Genomic DNA, 20,464 nt, shown 5'->3' on the forward strand with positions numbered 1-20,464 from the left:
GGCATGCTGCATACAGGCTGAGTCTATTATCTACCTACCATTGCACTTCTCCCAAATTTGGGCGGTAGCCGGCATAGAAAAAAAAAGAACAAATGTATATTATTTTTGTATTGCCTCTTCCTAGGTTTTGCAATATTGTAACCTATTGTTTAATTACTTTTTGTTCCAACGCGGAGTACTTACCTCGAACTACTTTCTTAGGAGTATCTGGGATTTCCTCCCAACCGACCAGAATTTTGTGTAGTTTCCCCTATCTCCGTTTTCTATAGTGGGTACCTCTGGTGGATAAATACGCGCCATGAGGCGACCCAGGGTTAGAGAGCGTGCTCGGCCAGGTCTCGGTCGTCAGTAAGTTTCTGGTCGCGACGTGATTGACATCTCGCCGCGCGCTCTTCACCCAGTGCGACCCTTTGTGTCCCCCGACCCTTTGTCTCCACGCGGTCCCCACGTGTTCATTCCTAACCTTATCCACCTCTTTCCTCTGTGTCCCTGCATTAAACACAACTAAATGTTCTTTGGATCATCTTTTTTCCTCCAGCGACATTTCTATTTTTTTGTTTCCCTTAATTACTTTAAAAAAAATTAACTAACTTCTGTAACATGTCCTGCAGAGGCTACACATTTTAAATCTTGATAGATAGTCCTGGTCGTAATATGATTGTAGAAGTTTAAAAACAATTCGGTTATACTATTTATGATCATTATAAGTTTGCTCTACCTAATGTTTGTTATAGAAGCTGTTAATCCAAAGATGGATATATTAGATTTAATGGTTCATTTATTTTCAGTTAATCATAGCTAAGGCATTTGCAATGTAATATTTTGTATGTGATTAAATATTCAACTGTTTTATAAGGTACACTAATTTATTTCTATGAGAATCTGGTGATATTAATGAAAAACAACTTTTTTTAGGGTGCCGAGTTTGACGTGTACGGTAAATATGCAAGTGATGTATTAAGACAAGGTTGTGCTGACATGTTAATGGAGGTTGTCAGCCGGCCAGATGTGAGTGATGCCCTTATTAGTGCTGGACATGGCTTCAAAGAAGCTGTGAAGTACTATTTGCCCAAGTTGCTGCTTGTACCTGTTTTTCACATCTCAACCTTTTTCAAATATGTAGAGGTATGTAAACTATCAGAATACTATGTTTTCTTTGTTATTAACTATCACATTTTGTCATGTTTAAAGACATGAAAGATGTATAAGCATATTAGATGCTTCCAACATTTCAGAAGGGCATAAGTAGTGCATCCTTAGAGGGCTAACATACCCGAACTCTGAACAAATAATGTTTGAACGTTATTCTTTTGAATTAAGGCGAGTAGAGAGTGAGTGAGTGAGTGATTAAAATTGCTGTGACTTCTACACAATACTATACAATAGTAATACAGTATAGGAAATAGCTTTGAATAGAAATAATAAAATGACCCGAGCTGCTACCAAAAATAACAGTTGGAGAAGTAAAGAAAGTATAAAAGTCATGAAAAGAAACACAGCAGCTGGAGAAGGTGGACTAACTATTAATTTATTAATAGATGGAGGAGATTTCATAATAGAGAAATTTGCTGAACTTCAAACAACATGTTTGCAAGAATACAGAGCAGGGAAAAGCATTACCATTATACTAATTCACAAGTTATAGAGACAGAAGACCTGAAAAATTACTGCCTAGTAAATTTACTCTCTATAATATGTAAATTATGTACTAAAAACATATTATGCTTAATAGGAAGACAACTAGACTTTAATCAACCAAGAGAGCAGGTAGGCTTTAGAAGTGGGTATTCAATAACTGACTATATTCATGTTATTAACCAGCTAATTAAAAAAATGTGAGTATGACAAACCATTATGTATGGTATTTATAGAGTATGAGGAAGCTTTTGATTTTGTCAAAACTTCAGCAGTAATGAAAGCCCTTCAAAGAAAATGAATACTCTACATGAATAATAAGTTAGAACACTAAAATATCTATACAGAAAGTACAATAATCCTAAGACTGTGTAAAGGTAGTGAGAAAATTCCAATTGAGAAAGGAGTTTGACAGGGAGATCTCATCTCCAAAATTATTCTCAGCATGTCGAGAAGTTTTTATGAATATAGATTGGGAAAACATAGGATTTATATTCATGGGGAATACCTTAACAACTCAAGATTTACAGATGACATAAGTCTATTTAGTGAATCACGGGAGTAATTGCAAGATGATAGAAGATTTGAATAGAGAAAGAAATGTAGGACTGAAAATGAAAATGAGTAAGACTAAGACAGTGTTAAATGAAAATGCAGTTGGACAACAAATAAGGGTTATGCAGATTGTTAATGAATATATGTAGCTTGCTTAGAACAGACCATAAGTGTTTCCTCAGGACACGAGACCAAGATTAAAAGAAGGATAAGCTTTGGGTTGGAGAGCTTCTAATAAAAATGAGATTGTGAGAAGTAGAATGCCACTCTCTCTAAAAAGAAATATAGTTAATCAGATGGTCCTACCACTATTAGCTTATGCCTCAGAAACTTGGAGCCTTACTAAAGCTGTAGAACAATACGTATATATATATATATATATATATATATATATATATATATATATAAATATGTATTTATATATATATATATATATATATATATATATATATATATATATATATATATATATATATATATATATATATATATATATATATATATATATATATATATATATATATATATATATATATGTATATATATATATATATATATTTATATATATATATATATATAGTATATATATATATATATATATATATGTATATGTATATATATATATATATATATATATATATATATATATATATATATATATATATATATATATATATATATATATGGTACTCATAATTATATTTTGCATGTGTAATTTTGTAAGAGATTGATTCAAGATTATCTTTTTTTCAGGTGTTATTAAGTTTGACAGAATCAGAAGAAGGAAGAGATTCTCTAGAACAAGTAAAAGGACTGTTATGGCCCCTTCAAAGTCAGTTAGAACGTAACATTCAGAACTCCCCTTATGCTCAGTATCTTAAAAGAAAATTAAAGTAAGTATGATAAGCAATGTATTTTTTAAATTTTCCTTCATACTGTGTTTTTGTCATTAGAAGGTTATCTTTGAATTTAAGTAGCTTTTAATGTGAGTAGCTGCTTTTTGTGATGAAATTTTGTTTACTTTGCTAGATACTTCATCTTACTTTCCAAGTTAGTACTATGCATGCTCGCATATATCTTAGGACAAGGTTTGAAACTTTTGCATGTCGCTCTGCAGAAAGATCGGAAGGCAAACAACACCCTCTTCGCTAATCACCTTTCGCCATCACGCTGATCCACTAAACGATCGGCAGGCAATCTGCAGTCCCCATCAGCAGCTTGTCAACAGATGACTACTTGCTAGCACTTTGCGACTGCACAGCAGCCACAATAACCAGCCCTTAACCATTGTCAATGTTCTTCAGAACGAAGTAGTTCTAAGGAACAGCATCACTCTCTGGTATCCAGGGTAAGGTCAAGCATTGCCTTTCCCACTTCATCAGTTCAGACTGAGTTCTCTCCCAGGGAAGAGTCCTTACGTAGGTATTGTGTTCCGTTCATTCATCTTTCCGTCCACTGGTCAAGAGCCAGCGTCAATGCGCTCCGATACCAAGGGACCCGCAAAGTAGCTGTCCCATCGGGTTGAAGTCCACACCAGGTTGAAGAAGTTTTGACAAGTGGAAAGACAACAGGTCTTATGCATGTTGGACCTAAAGGACGCATACTTTTAGATCCCAAACCATCCATCTTCAAGGAAATATTTCAGATTCATTCCAGAGAATTCGCCCTAGTATCATCCTGGGCTTACAGCATCAGCATCCGTCTCCTCTGTTATCTGGATAACTGGCTTATTCTAGCAGACTCTGTGGCAATCCTTCTTCAGCACAGACAAACTTCTGAGGCTTTGCCAAGATCTGGGGATCATGGTGAATCTTGAGAAATCTTCCCTGCCTCCCACTCAGAAACTGGTATACCTAGGAATGATTTTAGACACCAATCTCCATAAAGCCTTCCCATCAGTCTACAGGATAACGATGCTGAGAAAGGTCGCAAGAACTTTTCTCAGACGAGAACTCCCAGCCCAGAAGTGGCTATTCTCCTCGGACACCTATCATCCCTGGCCCATCTAGTCTCAACGGTTGCCTCAGGACTTGATCTCTCCAGTGGCGACTGAAGTCCAATTGGAATTAGTACTTTGATTCCCTAGACATTGTGATCCCCATAGGACCAGAAGAATGGATGGACCTCGAATTTTGGGTGGCAGACTAATATCTGAGGGGGGGTGTAGATCTTCTCGTCCTTCCTTTGGACTTAATGCTGTTCTTCTATGCATCAAAAGAAAGGGCTGGGCCCACTTGCTGCACCACACAACCTCGGTCCTTTGGTCAGAGTCCAAAAAGTACCTCCACATAAATTTCTTAAGAGATGAAGGCCATCTTTTTAGTCCTTCAACAGTTCCCCCATTAGTTTCGGCGGGCCACTTAAGTAGTGGTGATGAGTGAAAAGACCACAGTAGTGGCTTACATCAACAAACAAGGAGGTACTTTTTCTAAGCCGCTATCCCATATAGTAGTATAAATACTGAGATGGGCCGAAGTCCACTCGGTGCTGTTATCAGCCCTCTTCATTCCAGGCAAGAGGCATGTGCTTGACGACAATCTGAGCAGAGCATCTCAGGTCATGGGTACCGAATGGTCTTTGGATCATTTAGTAGCCAACAAAGTCCTGATTTTTTGGGGTTCTCCGTTTGTGGATCTGTTCACCACGGCCCTGAACTTCAGGCTCCCGCTGTACTGTACTACTCCCCTGTCCCAGACTCCAAGGCTCTCTGGCGAGATGCATTTCAACAACGGTGGTACAACATTGACGTTATGCCTTACCCTGTTCTGTCTGATGAGAAAGGTATTCAACAAGGCCAGAACATCGGTTAACCTCTCAAGGGCTCTCATAGCTCCACTGGCATCATGCTGAATGATTTCCGGACCTTATGCAGCTCCAAGAGAACTCCCTCCATGACACGATCTACTCAGACAACCACACGTCAACAGCTACCACAAAGCCATAGCTTTGCTAGGACTTCACGCATGGAAACTATCCAGCATCTCCTCACTCAGAGAGGATTTTTGCAACAAGTTGCGAAGAGGATGTCTGGATATCTGCAGAAATCCTCTGCAGAAGTCTACCAGGAAATGGAATATCTTTTGTCGCTGGTATCATGGAAGAGATATCTCTCCATTCGATGCCACTATTCCAACAATAGCGGAGTTCCTCATGTATTTGCGGTTGGAAATGTACCTTTTAGTTTCGAGAGTGAAAGTCTATCGCCAAGCCTTGAGCCTTGCCTTCAAACTGAAAGGAATGGACATCTCATCGTTAGAACTTTCTTTTCACATATGCAAACTTACTTGTCCTCTGTCGGAAGTGAGAAGTGAGACCTCCCCCCTTGGAGCGTGGTTAGAGTTCTTCGATCTCCAAAGAGGCCTCCCTACGAACCATTACGTCAGGCAACAGTTCGCCACCTGACTTTGAAGACAGTGTTCATACTCAGCCTGGCCTCGGCCAAAGGAGTCAGGGAACTTCCTGGTCTCTCATACGACATTGCTTATTCAAGGGGATGGAGAAAGATAACGTTCAGCTTCGTCCCTAAGTTTGTTGCCAAGACTCAGAATCCAGGGGTGTTGGATCCTAGATTCAACTCATTCTGGATAACGAGTCGCCGCTCCGTAACTGACGATCCAGATAATCTGTTACTGTGCCCAGTGAGGAATTGAGGCTCTACCTCGAGAACAGCAGCAGCCCACCCTTTGGTGCTTGCGCTTTTCGTCAGTATCGGGAGAAACGAGGAGGATCACCAAGAACACCATCCCTGCATGGATTCGCAGTCATTGATTACGCTCTGAATCCCGATCCTCCTCCAACATGTCGACCCAGAGCTCACGATGTCATGGGCATAGCTACATCCCTGGCCTTCAAAAGAAATTACTCTATGACGCAAGTTCTACAAGCAAGGTTGTGGAAGTGCCAGAGAACTTTCACAGCCCATTACCTTCAAGAAGTGACCCACAGGAGACTCGATACATTCTCTATTGGTCTTGTGATGGCTATACCACAGCTGGTTTAATACCTGTAGCTTCTTATCGGACAAGTAGCAGAAGGTTGAGGGCACTGTTACCTGGTTTTAGTCTGTGTGAATGAAAAGAAATGACTGGCTCTCTTTTCTTCATCCTCGCCTCTCTTGGGAAAAGTAGCATCCTGGGTTCTCTGGACAAGCTGGCCTCAACCACTGTAGGTAAACCATGGCTCCCTTGTATATCTATTATTGGGTCAATACTGTTACGTCCCCTTACCCTAGTGAGGTGGTATTGGGAAAGTCTTGGCCAATTGTTATTTCTTACAAGACTCGGAATAACTTTTACCTAGAGTCCCATTGCTTATATCTAAACACACAGCTTGCGTAGACCGCAGACCTTGCGTCGTAGCAAGGTTTAGCAAGGTATTAGCGTCTCCTTATTTTTTGTACTAACCTATTCATAAAAAAAGATACCCCGGGTAAAGGCAAAAAGGCAGATTGACATGGACATCCACCCTCCTAATGGGTGAGTCACCCCTATAAATAGGGTAGGTCTGTATTTCAGTTACGGACCAAATGACAGATTTGGAAATAATTTGTATTTTCCCTAATGATACAAACATTTGGCTATTTATACAAAGTTACCCGCCAACCCTGTCCCCCTTGAAGTCCTACCTCCAAGGAAAGTGAAGCACAGTCAGGTGTGTGAGTAGGAGGAATAGCTAGCTACACCCCTACCCCCGTTACTAATGGGATGGGTAGTTAACCCTCGCCAAATTTTAATGGCTCGACCTTTTAGCTTTGCCGAAAGTAATACCCTTGTAAATAGGTAAAGGTGTATCACTAGGAAAAATTCAAATTATTTCCAAATTTGTCATATTGTTCTGAGGGCTTTGTTCTCAAATCTACAAAATCTGTTGGATATTGTTTCATTGTCATACCACAACTCATGTCCTTACAGCAATTCTGATCGCACTAAACTGATATTGTCTGATTTTTATGTGTAATTTCAGATGATTTGATTCCCAATTTTACTTAACCAGGCCATTGTCGGGTTTGCTTTTTTCAGTCGTTCTTTGAATTCTAATTCTAAAGACCCTCCATTAGAGATCGTAGTTCCTAAATATTTAAATGATTCTACCTCATTAATCCTTTCTCTTTTCAATGATATTTCATCTTCCATTGCATATTTCATTCTCATCATCTCTGATTTTCATCTATTTATCTTGAAACCAACCTCATGTGAAATAGTTCTGTAACTTTAATACAAATCTACGATATTTATAAGGGGTATTCTTTCGGCGAAGCTGAAAGGATGAGCCTTTAGCGAGAGTTAACTACCCATCCCCCTTGTTAGGGGGGGATTAGGGGGGTACTACCCCTCCCACTCACACACCTTTGACTGTGCTTCACTTTGCTTTTGGCTCGGATGATAATGCCACTCATCCTCGCATTTTTGTACTGCCATTAATATGTTTTGTTTCTTTTTCAGTTTTTGTGTCTTGTGTTGACTCGTTCCCTGCGGATATGTGTACCTACCCTGGCCTTGAGGGCATCCCCCGCGGTACCTTCATGTCCGCCGAGGAAACTGATCCCTCACAGCCTTTGCCCGATCTGCAGGGTTCAATGGTGTAGTGATTTTGATAAGGGTAAAGAATGTAGGGAGTGGTCTGCCTCCAAGTGGGAAAGGTTTGGGCGACAGCGTAGAATGAAATCTAACCGCGATTCTTCTATTTTGGAGGTTACAATACAGTGCTTTGAAGCAAAAGAAACCCAAGACTGCTGCTTCCGCTTCCCAACCTTCCTCTGAAGCTCCTGTTCGTTTGGCCTCCTCCTGGGAATAATCGAGCAGTAATGTAGGCCGCTTAACTCCTTGACAACCTCGGTTCTCGAGAGGCGGTGTCGCTTCCCCTAGCGAAGCAGCCTCGCCTCTCCCCTAGGGGGTTCTTGTCACTTTCTCCTTTGTTACATGTTTGGCCTTCCTTTAGTTTGCCGGGTCTGCTCTCCAAGGTTCTGTTGTAGCTGCTTCACCGGGGTGCTGGTTTGCAACGTTCTTCGACTTAAGAGGTGGATCCTCTGGCCCTTGTCGACATTATGGTTTCAGAGAACTTGTCTGCTGTCCTGCCGGCTGACTCTCCTGCCTCTCCTGCTTCTTCCTCCCCCTGCCGACTTTGCTGCTCGTCACCGAACTTCTGTTAGTGATTCCCTGCCGAAGGATCGCTCATGATTCCCTTAAGAGAATATTTACCCTTCTAAAGGGCATATCCCTTCTCCTGATCATCGACCAGCTGCACGTCAACTGTCGTCTCCCCGATCGCCTACTCGCTGACCTCCTGCTTGTCCGTCTCCTGCTCAATCTCCTGGTTCTGGTTCCCGTCGTCCTACTGCTTGTCGATCGCCTACTCTTCCATTGCCTGCTCATCATTTACCTGGTCGTCAATCACCTGCGCGTCAATCGCCTGCTCGTCAATCACCTGCTTGTCCTGAGGTTACAGACCATCTTCCTCATACTGACCATCGCCAACCAACGTGTCGGATCTCCACGCTTCATCGTTCACTGAAGTAATGCGTTGCATCAGAACGGCTTTCACCCACCCTCGTTCTGACAGCCCACGACCTAGTGTCATGTAAGTCTCCTAGGGAGGTTTCTCCAGCAAGCGCTTGTCAGCGCTCGCCCAAGCGTCGGCTTTCGTCACGTCAACGCTCGCTCGCATATTAGCAATCAGTGCTGCATCATCGCTCTCCAAAGTGTCAGCCCATCGCCCATGCATCAGCATTTTCCTACTCGTCGACTCTCACCAACTTGTCAGCGTTCACCAACGCGTCAACGCTTGCCATCTCACCAACGATCGCCAGTTGGTCAGCGTTCGCCTACGCGTCGGCGCGCTCCCACTCTCAAACGCTCTCAAACGCTCATCAGCATTCACCATTGCGGCATCGCTTGCCGACGCAGAAATACCTTCCAGCACTTCAGCAACCTAGGGTTGCTCAACAGGTAGAGCTCAAGGCAAAAGACAGCAGCCACCATCATCCTTCGACATCCATGAAGTCGCAGCAGGCCTCTTAAGCCACAGGTAGGTGATCGCATAGGAAAGGAGCAGGAACGGAAAGGTAGGTCGTCGCCTCCCAGAACATCGGTCTTCTCTCCGAGGAAAAGCAGAATTCCTCCCTACAGGTCACAGTTGCCCCATTCCCCTTCTCGCAAACGTATATTATCGGGACTGGTGGGGAAGGAGGAAAGAGGCAATCTAGGGAATTCAGGATCCCAAAGTTACCGGCCTAAAGAACAGATCTTCAGCGCCATACAAGACTCCTCAGAGGGAGCCTTCAGCTTTCTTCCCTTCAGGGGATTTATCAGACAGCGCCAGCGTCGGCAGACAGCCATGATTCGGATCTGTCGTTAGGGGAGTGATGCAGGTTTTTGGACCTCCTCTTTTGGCTCGTTCTTCGGAAGTCCCTGAGAACCCTCCGCGACCTTCGGTTCCAGTAGACACATGGCAAGGAACCTCGGCTGTTTCCATCCTGTAGAGGAAAAAAGGAGTTCCTGAGGTCACAACTTCATCAAGGATAAAGTTGACACCTGTTATGCTCTCAAGGCTGGCTTCGTCCCTTCTGCCGAGAGTATTGCGTGAGGAGGAGTCCGTTCCAGACTCCCCACAACCATATTTTGAAGAGGACCTTTCCTGTGACAATAGTGTCACTTCTACAGAGTTTTCCAGGAAAGCCAGACCATCAAGGTCTTCAATGCTGGAAACCTACCTCCCTCCTCGTAAGGAGTTCAAGGACTCCAAGAAGTTGCCCAAGTCCTCTTCGAGGACCTCCGGACCCGCAGAGGGTGTCAGAACAGTCGGCTGTCCTAATCTGGACTACGACCTACCCTTGAGACGAGTTCCCGGTGGTGGGTGATGGAAACTTGACTGCCAGCCCCTCTTCAGAAGGAGAACAGAAGGAATCTGAACACACCTTTTGGCATGTTCTGACTTTGATGAGGGCCCTCAATGGGTTGTCTTACCCAGAGTTAGCTCCTCATGAGGGCAAAGACATGGTCTTAGACTGTGTCTTTGGCACTCAAAAGCCCACCAAGTCCAGTGCAGCCCTGCCTTGAGTGGTTGGCATAAGATCGCTTATCAGCTCTCCAAGCTCTCCTCCTCCCTTTGATCAGGTTTATCTGCCAAGCTCCTCCCCCCACCTTGTGTCCAGCAGAGGAGGTATTATGAGGTCTGGACGAGCCTCAACCAGCTCTTCCTCTTCATCATTCCTTTGAGGAGCTGACTAAGGGGGTCTCTCCGGAGAGACTTTCCGACCATCAGGTCACGTTCTCGGCGGTGGAGATCCTTAACCAAGATAAGCTACTTTGAGGCTGGATCTGTGGTTAAGATCCTTGGGAATCCTAGTATGGACGGAGGATTTTTCCTAAGAAAGTACCTAGAAGGCGATGGAGACGTTTCTTCTCTCAGGTACCCGAACTATCGAGTTCTTGGCCTACCAAGAGGTGAACTTGTGGGCCAACACCATCCTCAAACGCAGGGACTCTGTATCTTAGAAGTTCCATCACTAAGTCCCTAATGCTGAGATTGTAAGGCTCAGGAACTCCTCTCTGGAGGGTTCCTCTTTGTTCGAGCCCTGGGACATCGAGCAAGCTGCAGAAAGGTTGAGGAAGTCCCACCAGGACTCTCTCCTCCACAGGGCCCCAGCATCCCGTCCCTACTGACCACCAAGTCTGCAGTCCAACCAGCCTAAAGCCTCTACAAGCAAAGCGGCAGTGAAGAAAGAGGTGTCAAAGAAGTCCTTTTCGACCAAAGATAAGAAAGGCAATAAGTCCTCTCAAGGAGGGAAACATCCTAGAGGTAGCGGCTGTAGATCTTCTCGTCCTCCCCCGGACTTGATGCAATTTTCCGACGCATCAAAAGAAGGGTGGGGGCCCCACGTGCTGCACATCATGACCTCATGCTTCTGGTCAGAGTCCGAAAAGTACCTTCACATAAATGTCTTCGAGAAGAAGGCCATCTTTCTGGCTCTTCAACAGTTCCATCAGTTCCTGGTGGGCCACTCAGTGGTGGTGATGAGAGACAAAACCACAGTAACGGCTTACATCAACAAACAAGGATGTACTTTTTTGCAGCCCTTATCCCATGTAGCATTAGAGATATTGAGATGGGCCGAAGTCCACTCTGTGCCACTATCAGCCCGCTTCATTCCGGCAAAAGGAATGTGCTTGCCAACAAAGTGAGCAGAGCATCTCAGGTAGTGGGTACCGAATGGTCTTTGGATCAACTAGTAGCCAACAAAGTCCTGAATTTGTGGGGTTCTCCATTTGTGGATCTGTTTGCAACAGCCCTGAACTTAGGCTCCCGCTGTACTGCTCCCCAGTCCCAGACCCTAAGGCTCTCTGGCAAGAGGCATTCCAACAATGGTTGGACAACATTGACATTTACGCCTTTCCCCCGTTCTGTCTGATGAGAAGGGTTCTCAAGATCAGAACATTGGTCAACCTATCAATGAATCAATGACTCTCATAGCTCCCCTATGGTATCATGCTGAATGGTTTCCAGACCTTCTGCAGCTCCTGATGGAGCCTCTAAGAGCATTCCTTCCATGACACAATCTACTCAGACAAGCACACAGCAGTCTACCAGTCAAAGTATCTTTTGTGGTTGTTGTCATGGAAGGGGTATCTCGCCGCATTCCAGCAAAAGTGTAGTTTCTCGTGTATTTGCGAGAGGAAATGCGCCTTTCAGTTTCGACAGTGAAAGGCTATCGCTCAGCCTTGAGCCTTGCCTTCATACTGAAAGGAATGGACATCTCCTAGTCGCTAGAACTTTCCTGACTTTACAGAGTTACGAAGTCCCCTGTCCTTAGTTGGAAGTGAGACCTCCCCCTTGGAATGTGGTTTAAGTTCTCCGATCTCTAAAGAAGCCTCCCTACTATCCATTACGCCAGGCAACAGACTTTGAAGACGGTGTTCCTGCTTGCCTTGACCTCAGCCAAACGAGTTAGTGAACTAAATAGTCTCTTATATGACATTGCCCATTCAAGGGGATGGGGAGAGGTAACGTTTGGCTTTGTCCCCGAGTTTGTTGCCAAGACTCAAAATCCAGGGTGTTGGGTCCTAGATTTGACTCCTTCCAAATAACGAGTCTCTGCTCAGTAACTGACAATCCAGATCATCTGATACTGTGCCCAGGGAGGAGTCTGAGGCTCTACTTCAAGAGAACAGCAGCATCCCGCCCTTGGTGCCTGCGCTTTTCTTCAGCACCGGGAGAAACTTGAGGAAGATCACCAAGAACACTCACTGCATGGATTTGCAGAGTCACCATTCACTCTCTGAATCCTGAATCTCCTCCAACATGTCAACCCTGAGCTCACAATGTCATGTGCATAGCCATGCCTTTGGCCTTCAAAAGGAATTAATCTATGACACAGGTTCTACAAGCAGGGATGTGGAAAACTTTCACAGCTCATTACCTGCAAGACGTGACCCACAGGAGATTCGATACGTTCTCTATTGGTCCTGTGGTAACTGCACAACAGCTGGTTTAGTACTTCAAGCTCCTCATGGGACCAAGTAGTAGGAGATTGAGGGCACTGTTGCAATGGTTTTTGTCTGTGTGATTGAAAAGGAATGACTGGCTCTTCTTTTCTTCATCCTCCTCTCTTTTGGGGAAAGCGGCATCCTGGGTTCTCTGGACAAGCTGGCCCCAACCACTGCAGGTAAACCATAGCTCCCTTGTGTACTTAATATTGTGTCAATACCGTTACGTCCCCATACCCTAGTGAGTTGGTATTGGGGAAGTCTTGGTCAACTTGGTTATTTCCTACAAAACTCTGAATAACCTACACCTTGACAGTCACACTGCATATAGCTCAACTCACAGCTTGCGTAGGTCGCAGAACTTGCAAGGTTTAGCGAGGTGTTAGGGTCTCCTTATTTTTGGTACTAACCTACTCAAAAAAATTGACCCCGGGTAAAGCCAAAAGGCAGATTGATAGGGACATCCACCTGCCAAATGTGCGAGTTACCCCTTATAAATAGCGTAGGTTTGTATTACAGTTACGGAACAAAGGAAAAATTTGGAAATAATTTGTATTTGTTCTAACACAGAGTACTAACCTCAAACTACTTTCTTAGGAGTATCTGGGATCTCCTCCCTAACCGACCAAGAATTTTGCGTAGTTCCGCCTATCTCCGTTTTCCCTTGTCGGGTCCCTCCGTGGCAGATGGATATTCGCCCTGAGGCGACCCGGGGTCAGCGCACGAGAGTGCGCTACTAGGTCTGTGTCGCCAGTAAGCATCTGGTCGTGGCGTAGATACCATCTCGCCGCTCTCTCTCACATCCCGTCCGACCCACCATTGTGTTCCACGTGCTTTCCCATTTACATCCTTTCCTTGTGTTACTTGTGTTGCTTGTGTATTCCTGTATGGAATCCCAACGTCGTTTTCCCAGGCCCAAGGCCGGTAAGTCATGCGGGGCTTGGGTTTCTAAGCCTGATGTCGATCCGCACACGTTGTGCTCCTCGTGTAAAGGCAGGGTGTGCTCGCCTGCCTCCACATGTCCGGAGTGTGCGTCCTGGCAGGAGCTGCAGTGGACTTTGTACGCAACAAGGAAGAAAAAGGCGTTGAAGCGGTCTTCTAGGAAGCCGGGTATCAGCTCGCCATTGACGTCGCCTTCTGTTCCTTCAGAGAGAGGTTCTTGTTCCCCTTCCCCTACCCAGAGTAGGGGACGAGGTAAGTCCGTTGCGGGGAAACGGCCCATTGCCGTTCCCCATGAGTCTGATGTCATTGGTCCTAATTGTATTGTGCCTACGCAGACGAGTGGGGAGTCTGCTAGCGTGACGGAATGTGTTCCGTAGACGAGATTCTGGTGCCCGAAGGACCCGTCTCGAGTGAAGACCCAGTGTGGGGGAGGTCAGGAACAACTCCTTCCCCCCCATCGTTGCAGTGCTTTCCAGGAACAGCGGTTTCCAGGGCCGGGCTAGACAGAGAAAGGCAAGCCACGTGCTCTTTGGACCCCGACTCCATTGTGTGGACGGCGCCAAGGACGCCCTTCAGGTCACCCATGCGACAAGAGGAGGAGTTTTCTGGCTGGTTTGCCTCACGCAGGGCACTACACACGCCCCCGGCGCCTTCGGCTTCTCTACCGCCGGACTTCATGCAACCCGTCACTCCAGTAGCACAATTATAAGCCCCTAGGTTGGTGGCAGAAGACACCGAGGACTCAGATAGCTCAACTCTTCCTCTTCATCTACCTCGGACGTTTCCTCGTCCTCCAGCTCGTCATCGTCGGAGGACTCCAGCGGCCGGGAGACAAGAAAGAAGAGAAAGAGGTCTAAGTGGAAGAAGTCGAGCTCAAATGCAGGCCCTTTGAGGAAGAAGGCCAAGGTTACGAGGAGGAAGAACAAGAAGAGGAATTCTTCCAGGAAGAAGTGGGTTAAAGTGGCTTTTCCCCCTTGCGGGTCGAACAGGGCTCTTGCCGGTCCAGTGCCTGCCTCGGTGGCCGCTGGAGCCGCTTCCGCACCCTTGCCCAGTGTCTCTTCGGCTCCGTCCACACGTCGGATGCAGCCGTTGGCACACTTTAACTTTCCCTTGCCCTTGCCCGGTAAGTCACCGGCTCCATCCGTTCAGCGGAGGCAGCCGCTAGCTCGGCCCGGCAGCATGGTGCCCACGCCCAAAGTCTCACCGGCTCCATTCAGGCATCGGGTGTAGCCGTTGGCACAACAGGACAGTTACTTTCCACGGATTCCCCCGGGAGGGGGTGGACCCATGACAGCTACCTCCGCCCTGGCGGCTCCATCCGTGATGGAGGCAGCCGCTCCATTGAGCCAATTGAGCCAGGCGGAGGTAAGGGATACGGCCGCCCCCACGGATCCATCCCTGATCGAGGATACAGCCGACATGGAGGATCAATTGGTAGAGGGCTTATTGGATACTGGCGAATGTTCCCCCGATGAAGTGTCCTCCTACAGGAAGGTCCTGGCACTGATCTGGCACCACCACAGGCTAGACGAGGTTAAACCGTCACCAGAACAGGCTTGGCTTTTGGGTTTGGGAAGGATGGTAGATAATCCAGTTCAACAGAAACCATCCTTGACCCTACCTCAGTCTCCGGACGTGGCCCTGGGCATGGACCATGTCGACCGGTTTGTCGCAGGGCACAAGAACTCCTTAAGAGCCCAAGGGTCCTTCAAGCTTCTGCCTGGACTGAGGACACAGAAAAAGTTTTATGTGCCAGATGGGCGTCATGCGGGACCTCAGACGTTGGAAGAAGCCGTCGCGACGTTAAACCAGGGCAGTGCAGATGACAGGAGCCTTACTGCCCCAGTGGTCTTCTATCAGGCGGAGGCCGCTATGGTGGAGGACACATCACAGGATATCATAAATGTGACCTCTTGGCTGGACTGGTGGGGATGTATCCTGGCAGGGTTCCAGCTCTCTCAGTGCCAGAGAATCAGGCCCTACTACAGGAACTCATACGTTCGGGAGGGAAGGCCATGAAGTTCCTGACATTCCAGTCCCTGACCCAGACGGCAGACGGGGTGTTAAGGAGGAGAGATACGATTCTTAACAGGCTTCCCCATAGACTTCCCGAACGTGAGGCAAAGTTCCTGAGAAATGCTCTGGTGTGGGGTGAGACCTTGTTCCCCCTTCAGACAGTAGCGGAAACTATGGAGAGAGTGGGGAAGCTTAAAGACTCGACGGAGCCCAGACAGCCAGCGGAAAAACGTCCTCCCCATAGGAGACCATCGGTGGACGGGGCCTACCCACCTACGCCACCAGCTAGACAGGAGGCCCCCTCCCCTTCCTGGCATCAATCCCCGCGTCCCTCCCTCAGATGTGGTGGCTCAGCCCAGGCCTCCTTTAGGCAAAAATACGCTGGCTCAAGACGAGGTCGCTCAAACGTCTCCCAATAAGGAGATAGGAAGGGAGGCAGGCCCCTTATACCTTCCCACGCCACAGGTGGGGGGATGCCTCAAACGTTATTGGTAAGCATGGCGGGACAATGGTGCGGACTCATGGTCTGTGACAGTCCTCAGAGAGGGATACAGGATTCCCTTCCTGACAGACCCGCCCCTCTGATTTCCGAACATCATGCAGAGTGGCTGGCACCCAAGGATCAGAAGAAGAGAGCAGCCTTGCAGGAGGAGGTGTCAGCCATGTTGAACAAGGGAGCACTGCATCCCATCCAGGAAGCGTCCCCGGGGTTCTACAGCAGGCTCTTCCTGGTAGAGAAAGCTACGGAAGGATGGAGACCAGTCATTGACCTCTTGTCCCCGAACAAGTTCATCAAAAAGACGTCCTTCAAGATGGACACCCCGAAGTCGGTGCTGGCAGCCTTGAGAGAAGGGGATTTCATTATGTCCCTGGACCTCAAGGACGCCTACTTTCAGATCCCCGTACACCCCTCCAGCAGGAAGTTCCTCAGAGTGAAGTGGGGATCCCAGTCTCTGCAGTTCAGGACCCTCTGCTTTGGCCTGTCAACGACCCCTCAGTTGTTCACGAGGGTGTTCACCGTAGTATCAGTCTGGGTACACAGGCAGGGCATCAGGCTGATCAGGTATCTAGAAGACTGGTTGCTGCTTTCAGCCTCAGAGGCAGCCTTAAAGGAGCAGAGAGCGAAGCTATTACAGTTCTGCAGAGAACTGGGGGTTACCATTAATTTAGAGAAGTCCCAGTTAGTCCCTACCACCAGGATGACATACCTAGGGATGGTCCTGGACTCCCAGTTAGCAAGGGCATTCCCCTCTCAAGAGAGGCTGAACAACCTGGATCATGTTATATGACCATTCCTGACGAATGCACCAATGAGAGCCAAGGATTAGCAGAGACTCGTGGGCCACCTGGTCTCACTGGAGAAGTTAGTTCCTCAGGGGAGGCTCAAGCTGAGGTCCGTCCAATGTAACCTGAAGGACCTCTGGTCACCGAGAGACCCTCCTCAGGACTTAGTCAAGATTACTCCGGCCTCTAGGAACATGCTCCTCTGGTGGTCCGACAGGGCGAACACCCTAAGGGGGGTGCCGTTCGCGTCCGCTCCTCCAGAGATGTTGCTCTTCACAGACGCGTCAAAGGAGGGGTGGGCAGCCCATCTGCTCGAAGAGACAGCAGAGGGAAAGTGGTCCCCGGAGGAGAAGCCCCTCCTCATAAACCTGCTCGAGCTGGCAGTGCAAAAGGCCCTCACAATATTCGCCCATCTCCTTCAGGGAAACTCAGTAGCCCTCATGTGCGACAACGCCACAGTGGTGGCATAAATAAAGAAACAGGGAGGATTGAGGTCAAGGGAATTGTGCGACCTCACATCTCAGATCCTGGAATGGGCTGAGAGGAACCACATCATTCTCACAGCCAGGCTCATTTCGGGGAAGAGAAACGTTCTGGCCGACGGCCTCAGCAGGGCAGGGCAATTAGTGAGGTCGTAGTGGTCCCTACACCCGCAAGTGGCCCAGGAGGTCCTCCAGTTGTGGGGCTCACCGGTGATGGACCTGTTCGCCACGAGGCTCAACGCTTAGCTCCCCGTGTTCTGTTCTCCTGTTCCAGACCCGGCAGCAGCGTTCGAGGACGCCTTCCAGCACTCGTGGGACGGACTCGACGTGTATGCCTTTCCCCCCTTCGGGATTCTCAGGCAGGTGCTCAACAGGCTCAGACAATCAAGGGCTACAAAGATGACTTTGGTAGCGCCCTCGTGGCCGGAGAGGGAGTGAATCGAGGATCTACAGGACCTGGCCACCCTTCCTCCATGGCCCCTGCCAGTAAGGGAAGATATGCTGCACCAGCCTCACTTTCGAAGGTTTCACGAAAACCCTCAGTGCCTTCAGCTACACGCGTGGAGGTTATCGAGCACCTATTAAGGAAGGAAGGATTCTCGGAGAAGACAGCTTCGAGGATGTCAGGGTATCTTCGGAAGTCCTCGAGCGTGGTGTACCAGGCCAAGTGGGCCACGTTTGTGAAGTGGTGTGCCACACAGAAACTGAGACCGTTGGATGCATCAGTCTACAAGATTGCAGACTTCCTGGTCCACCTGAGGGACGACCTGGGGTCTCCATTCCAGCCATCAAGGGGGTCCGAGCGGCCCTGGGGTAGGTATTTCAACTCAGAGGCATCGACCTGGGAGCCTCTCGCTAGATTTCCATGCTCATCAGGAGTTTTGAGCAATCTTGTTCCCCATGCGCCTCTAGGGTCCCGCAGTGGGACGTGGCTAAGGTTCTCAAGGTTTTGACAAGGCCTCCCTTCGAACCCCTTCAGGATATCCTGGATAAAGACTTCAACCTCAAGACAGTGTTCTTACTAGCTCTAGCCTCAGCCAAGCGTGTGAGTGAGCTCCACGGCTTGTCTTTCGAGGTCTCGCACTCGAAAGGGTGGAAGGACCTGTCCTTTAAGTTTCTGCCTGAATTTGTGGCCAAAACCCAGAACTCGGCAGTTGCGGGCCCAAGGTTCGAGAAGTTCTCGGTTCTGGCAATCCCTCTCTCAGACAACCCGGGAAACTTGCTCCTGTGCCCAGAGAGAACAGTCAGGAAATACCTTAGTAGGACAGCCAGACTCAGGCCAGCCATCAAAAGTCTGTTTGTCTCTTCAGGCCCAGTAAAGAGGGCAGTGTCTAAGAACACAATCTCCTTCTGGCTTCGGCAAGTCATCAAGAGAGCTTACGACAGTGAGGGGTGTGCGGTCCCTGGTACCCCGCGACCCCATGATATTAGAGGTCCTAGCACTTCTTTGGCATTTGATAGCAACATGGTAGTAGGCCAAATCATGCGAACAGGCACATGGTCCAGGCAGTCCACCTTTACGGCTCACTACCTGAAAGACTGTACGAGGAAGTCCCTGGACTCCTTCTCCATTGGTCCAGTGATTTCCGCCATGCAACAGGTTTAAAGCTAAAAGCCCCGGGTAGCCCGAGGGAAGTAATCGCAAGCGACACAAGTGTCCTCCTTACTCCCCTTTCCTTGCTACCCTTTTTCCCTTTCCTCCTCCCATGTGAGAGATGGATGTTGCGGAAGCCCATGTCCGGATTATGCATATAGGTGAGTTATACGAAAGGTAGACTTTTGCGTGCTTCCCCTCGACTCTCCTACCCTGTCCATTGTGTCGTCTAGACCTTGCCTCCTATCTAGGTCCCGTGTCCTGGGATGGTAATGGTGGGTCTTCCGGCCTGTAAGTCCATCCCCACCTCCTAAAGTGTAAGTCTCCTAAGAAAGTAGTTCGAGGTAAGTACTCTGTGTTGGAACAAATCACAAATTTTAAGTAATTTGTATTTTCCTAACAGTACTTACCTTGAACTACTTTCGGGTTATTGCCCACCCATCCTGCCCCGAGTGTCTTACAGGAGTTCGAAATAGTACTTAAACATATGCTTACTGGTGACACAGACCTAGTAGCGCACACTCGCGCGCTGACCCCGGGTCGCCTCAGGGCGAGTACCCATCCGCCACGGAGGGACCCGACAAGGGAAAACGGAGATGGGAGAACTACGCAAAATTCTTGGTCGGTTAGGGAGGAGATCCCAGATACTCCTAAGAAAGTAGTTTGAGGTAGGAAAAATACAAATTACTTAAAATTTGTGATTTTTCCTACTGATGCAAACTTTTAGCTATTTATACAAAGTTACCCCCTAACCCTGTTCCCTTTGAAGTCCTACCTCCAAGCAAAGTGAAGCACAGTCTCAGGTGTGAGAGTGGGAGGGGTAGCTAGCTACCCCCCCCCCCTAAACCCTGCTAACTAATGGAATGGGTACTTGATCCTTGCTAAATTTTAAAGGCTCGTCCTTTCAGCTTCATCGAAAGAATACCCCTTTTAAATAGCTAAAGGAAAAATTCAAATTATTTCCAAATCTGTCATTTTCATGCCTTCTGGTAAGCAAGCATTGTAAATCCTGTGGTTTTCTGCTAATCAGTACAGCATCATCAGCATACTCTAGGGCAGCCAATATCCTACTACTAATCCAGTCCAATCATTTTCCCCCATTCCCAACTTTTCTGTATACAGTATTACAAAATCCATGATGAGGATACACAACACGGGTGATAACACATTCCCTTGGAATACTCCAGTGTTCACTGGAAATTTATTTGATAGGACTCCACTAACATTAATTTTTTACGTGCTATGTTCATGAACAGACTTAATCAGTTTACATATTTAAGAGGAACTCCATAATAATGCAGGACTTTGCAAATTGGCCGTATACTCTATTAAAGGCTTTAAATAGTCCACAATTGCCATCAAAAGTGGATTTCTATATTCTAGAAATTGCTGTACAACATGTTTTAAAATGAAAGTTTGGTTAGTACAGTATAACTTCTTCCTTTTTTAAGGGGACCGTCCGCCATGTGGTATTG

General features: G+C 47.2%; 1 protein-coding gene across 1 annotated transcript in view; it reads left to right on the forward strand.

Annotated features, from left to right (window-relative positions):
• Positions 1–20,464, forward strand: part of LOC137657293 (son of sevenless homolog 2-like) — a 454,104-nt gene that overhangs the window by 98,227 nt on the left and 335,413 nt on the right. The window contains 2 exon segments of the mRNA XM_068391627.1: positions 916–1,125; positions 2,944–3,083. Coding sequence (XP_068247728.1) covers positions 916–1,125; positions 2,944–3,083 — 350 coding nt within the window.

Source organism: Palaemon carinicauda, chromosome 18 (assembly GCF_036898095.1).
Source record: "Palaemon carinicauda isolate YSFRI2023 chromosome 18, ASM3689809v2, whole genome shotgun sequence".
Lineage (NCBI taxonomy): Eukaryota > Metazoa > Arthropoda > Malacostraca > Decapoda > Palaemonidae > Palaemon > Palaemon carinicauda.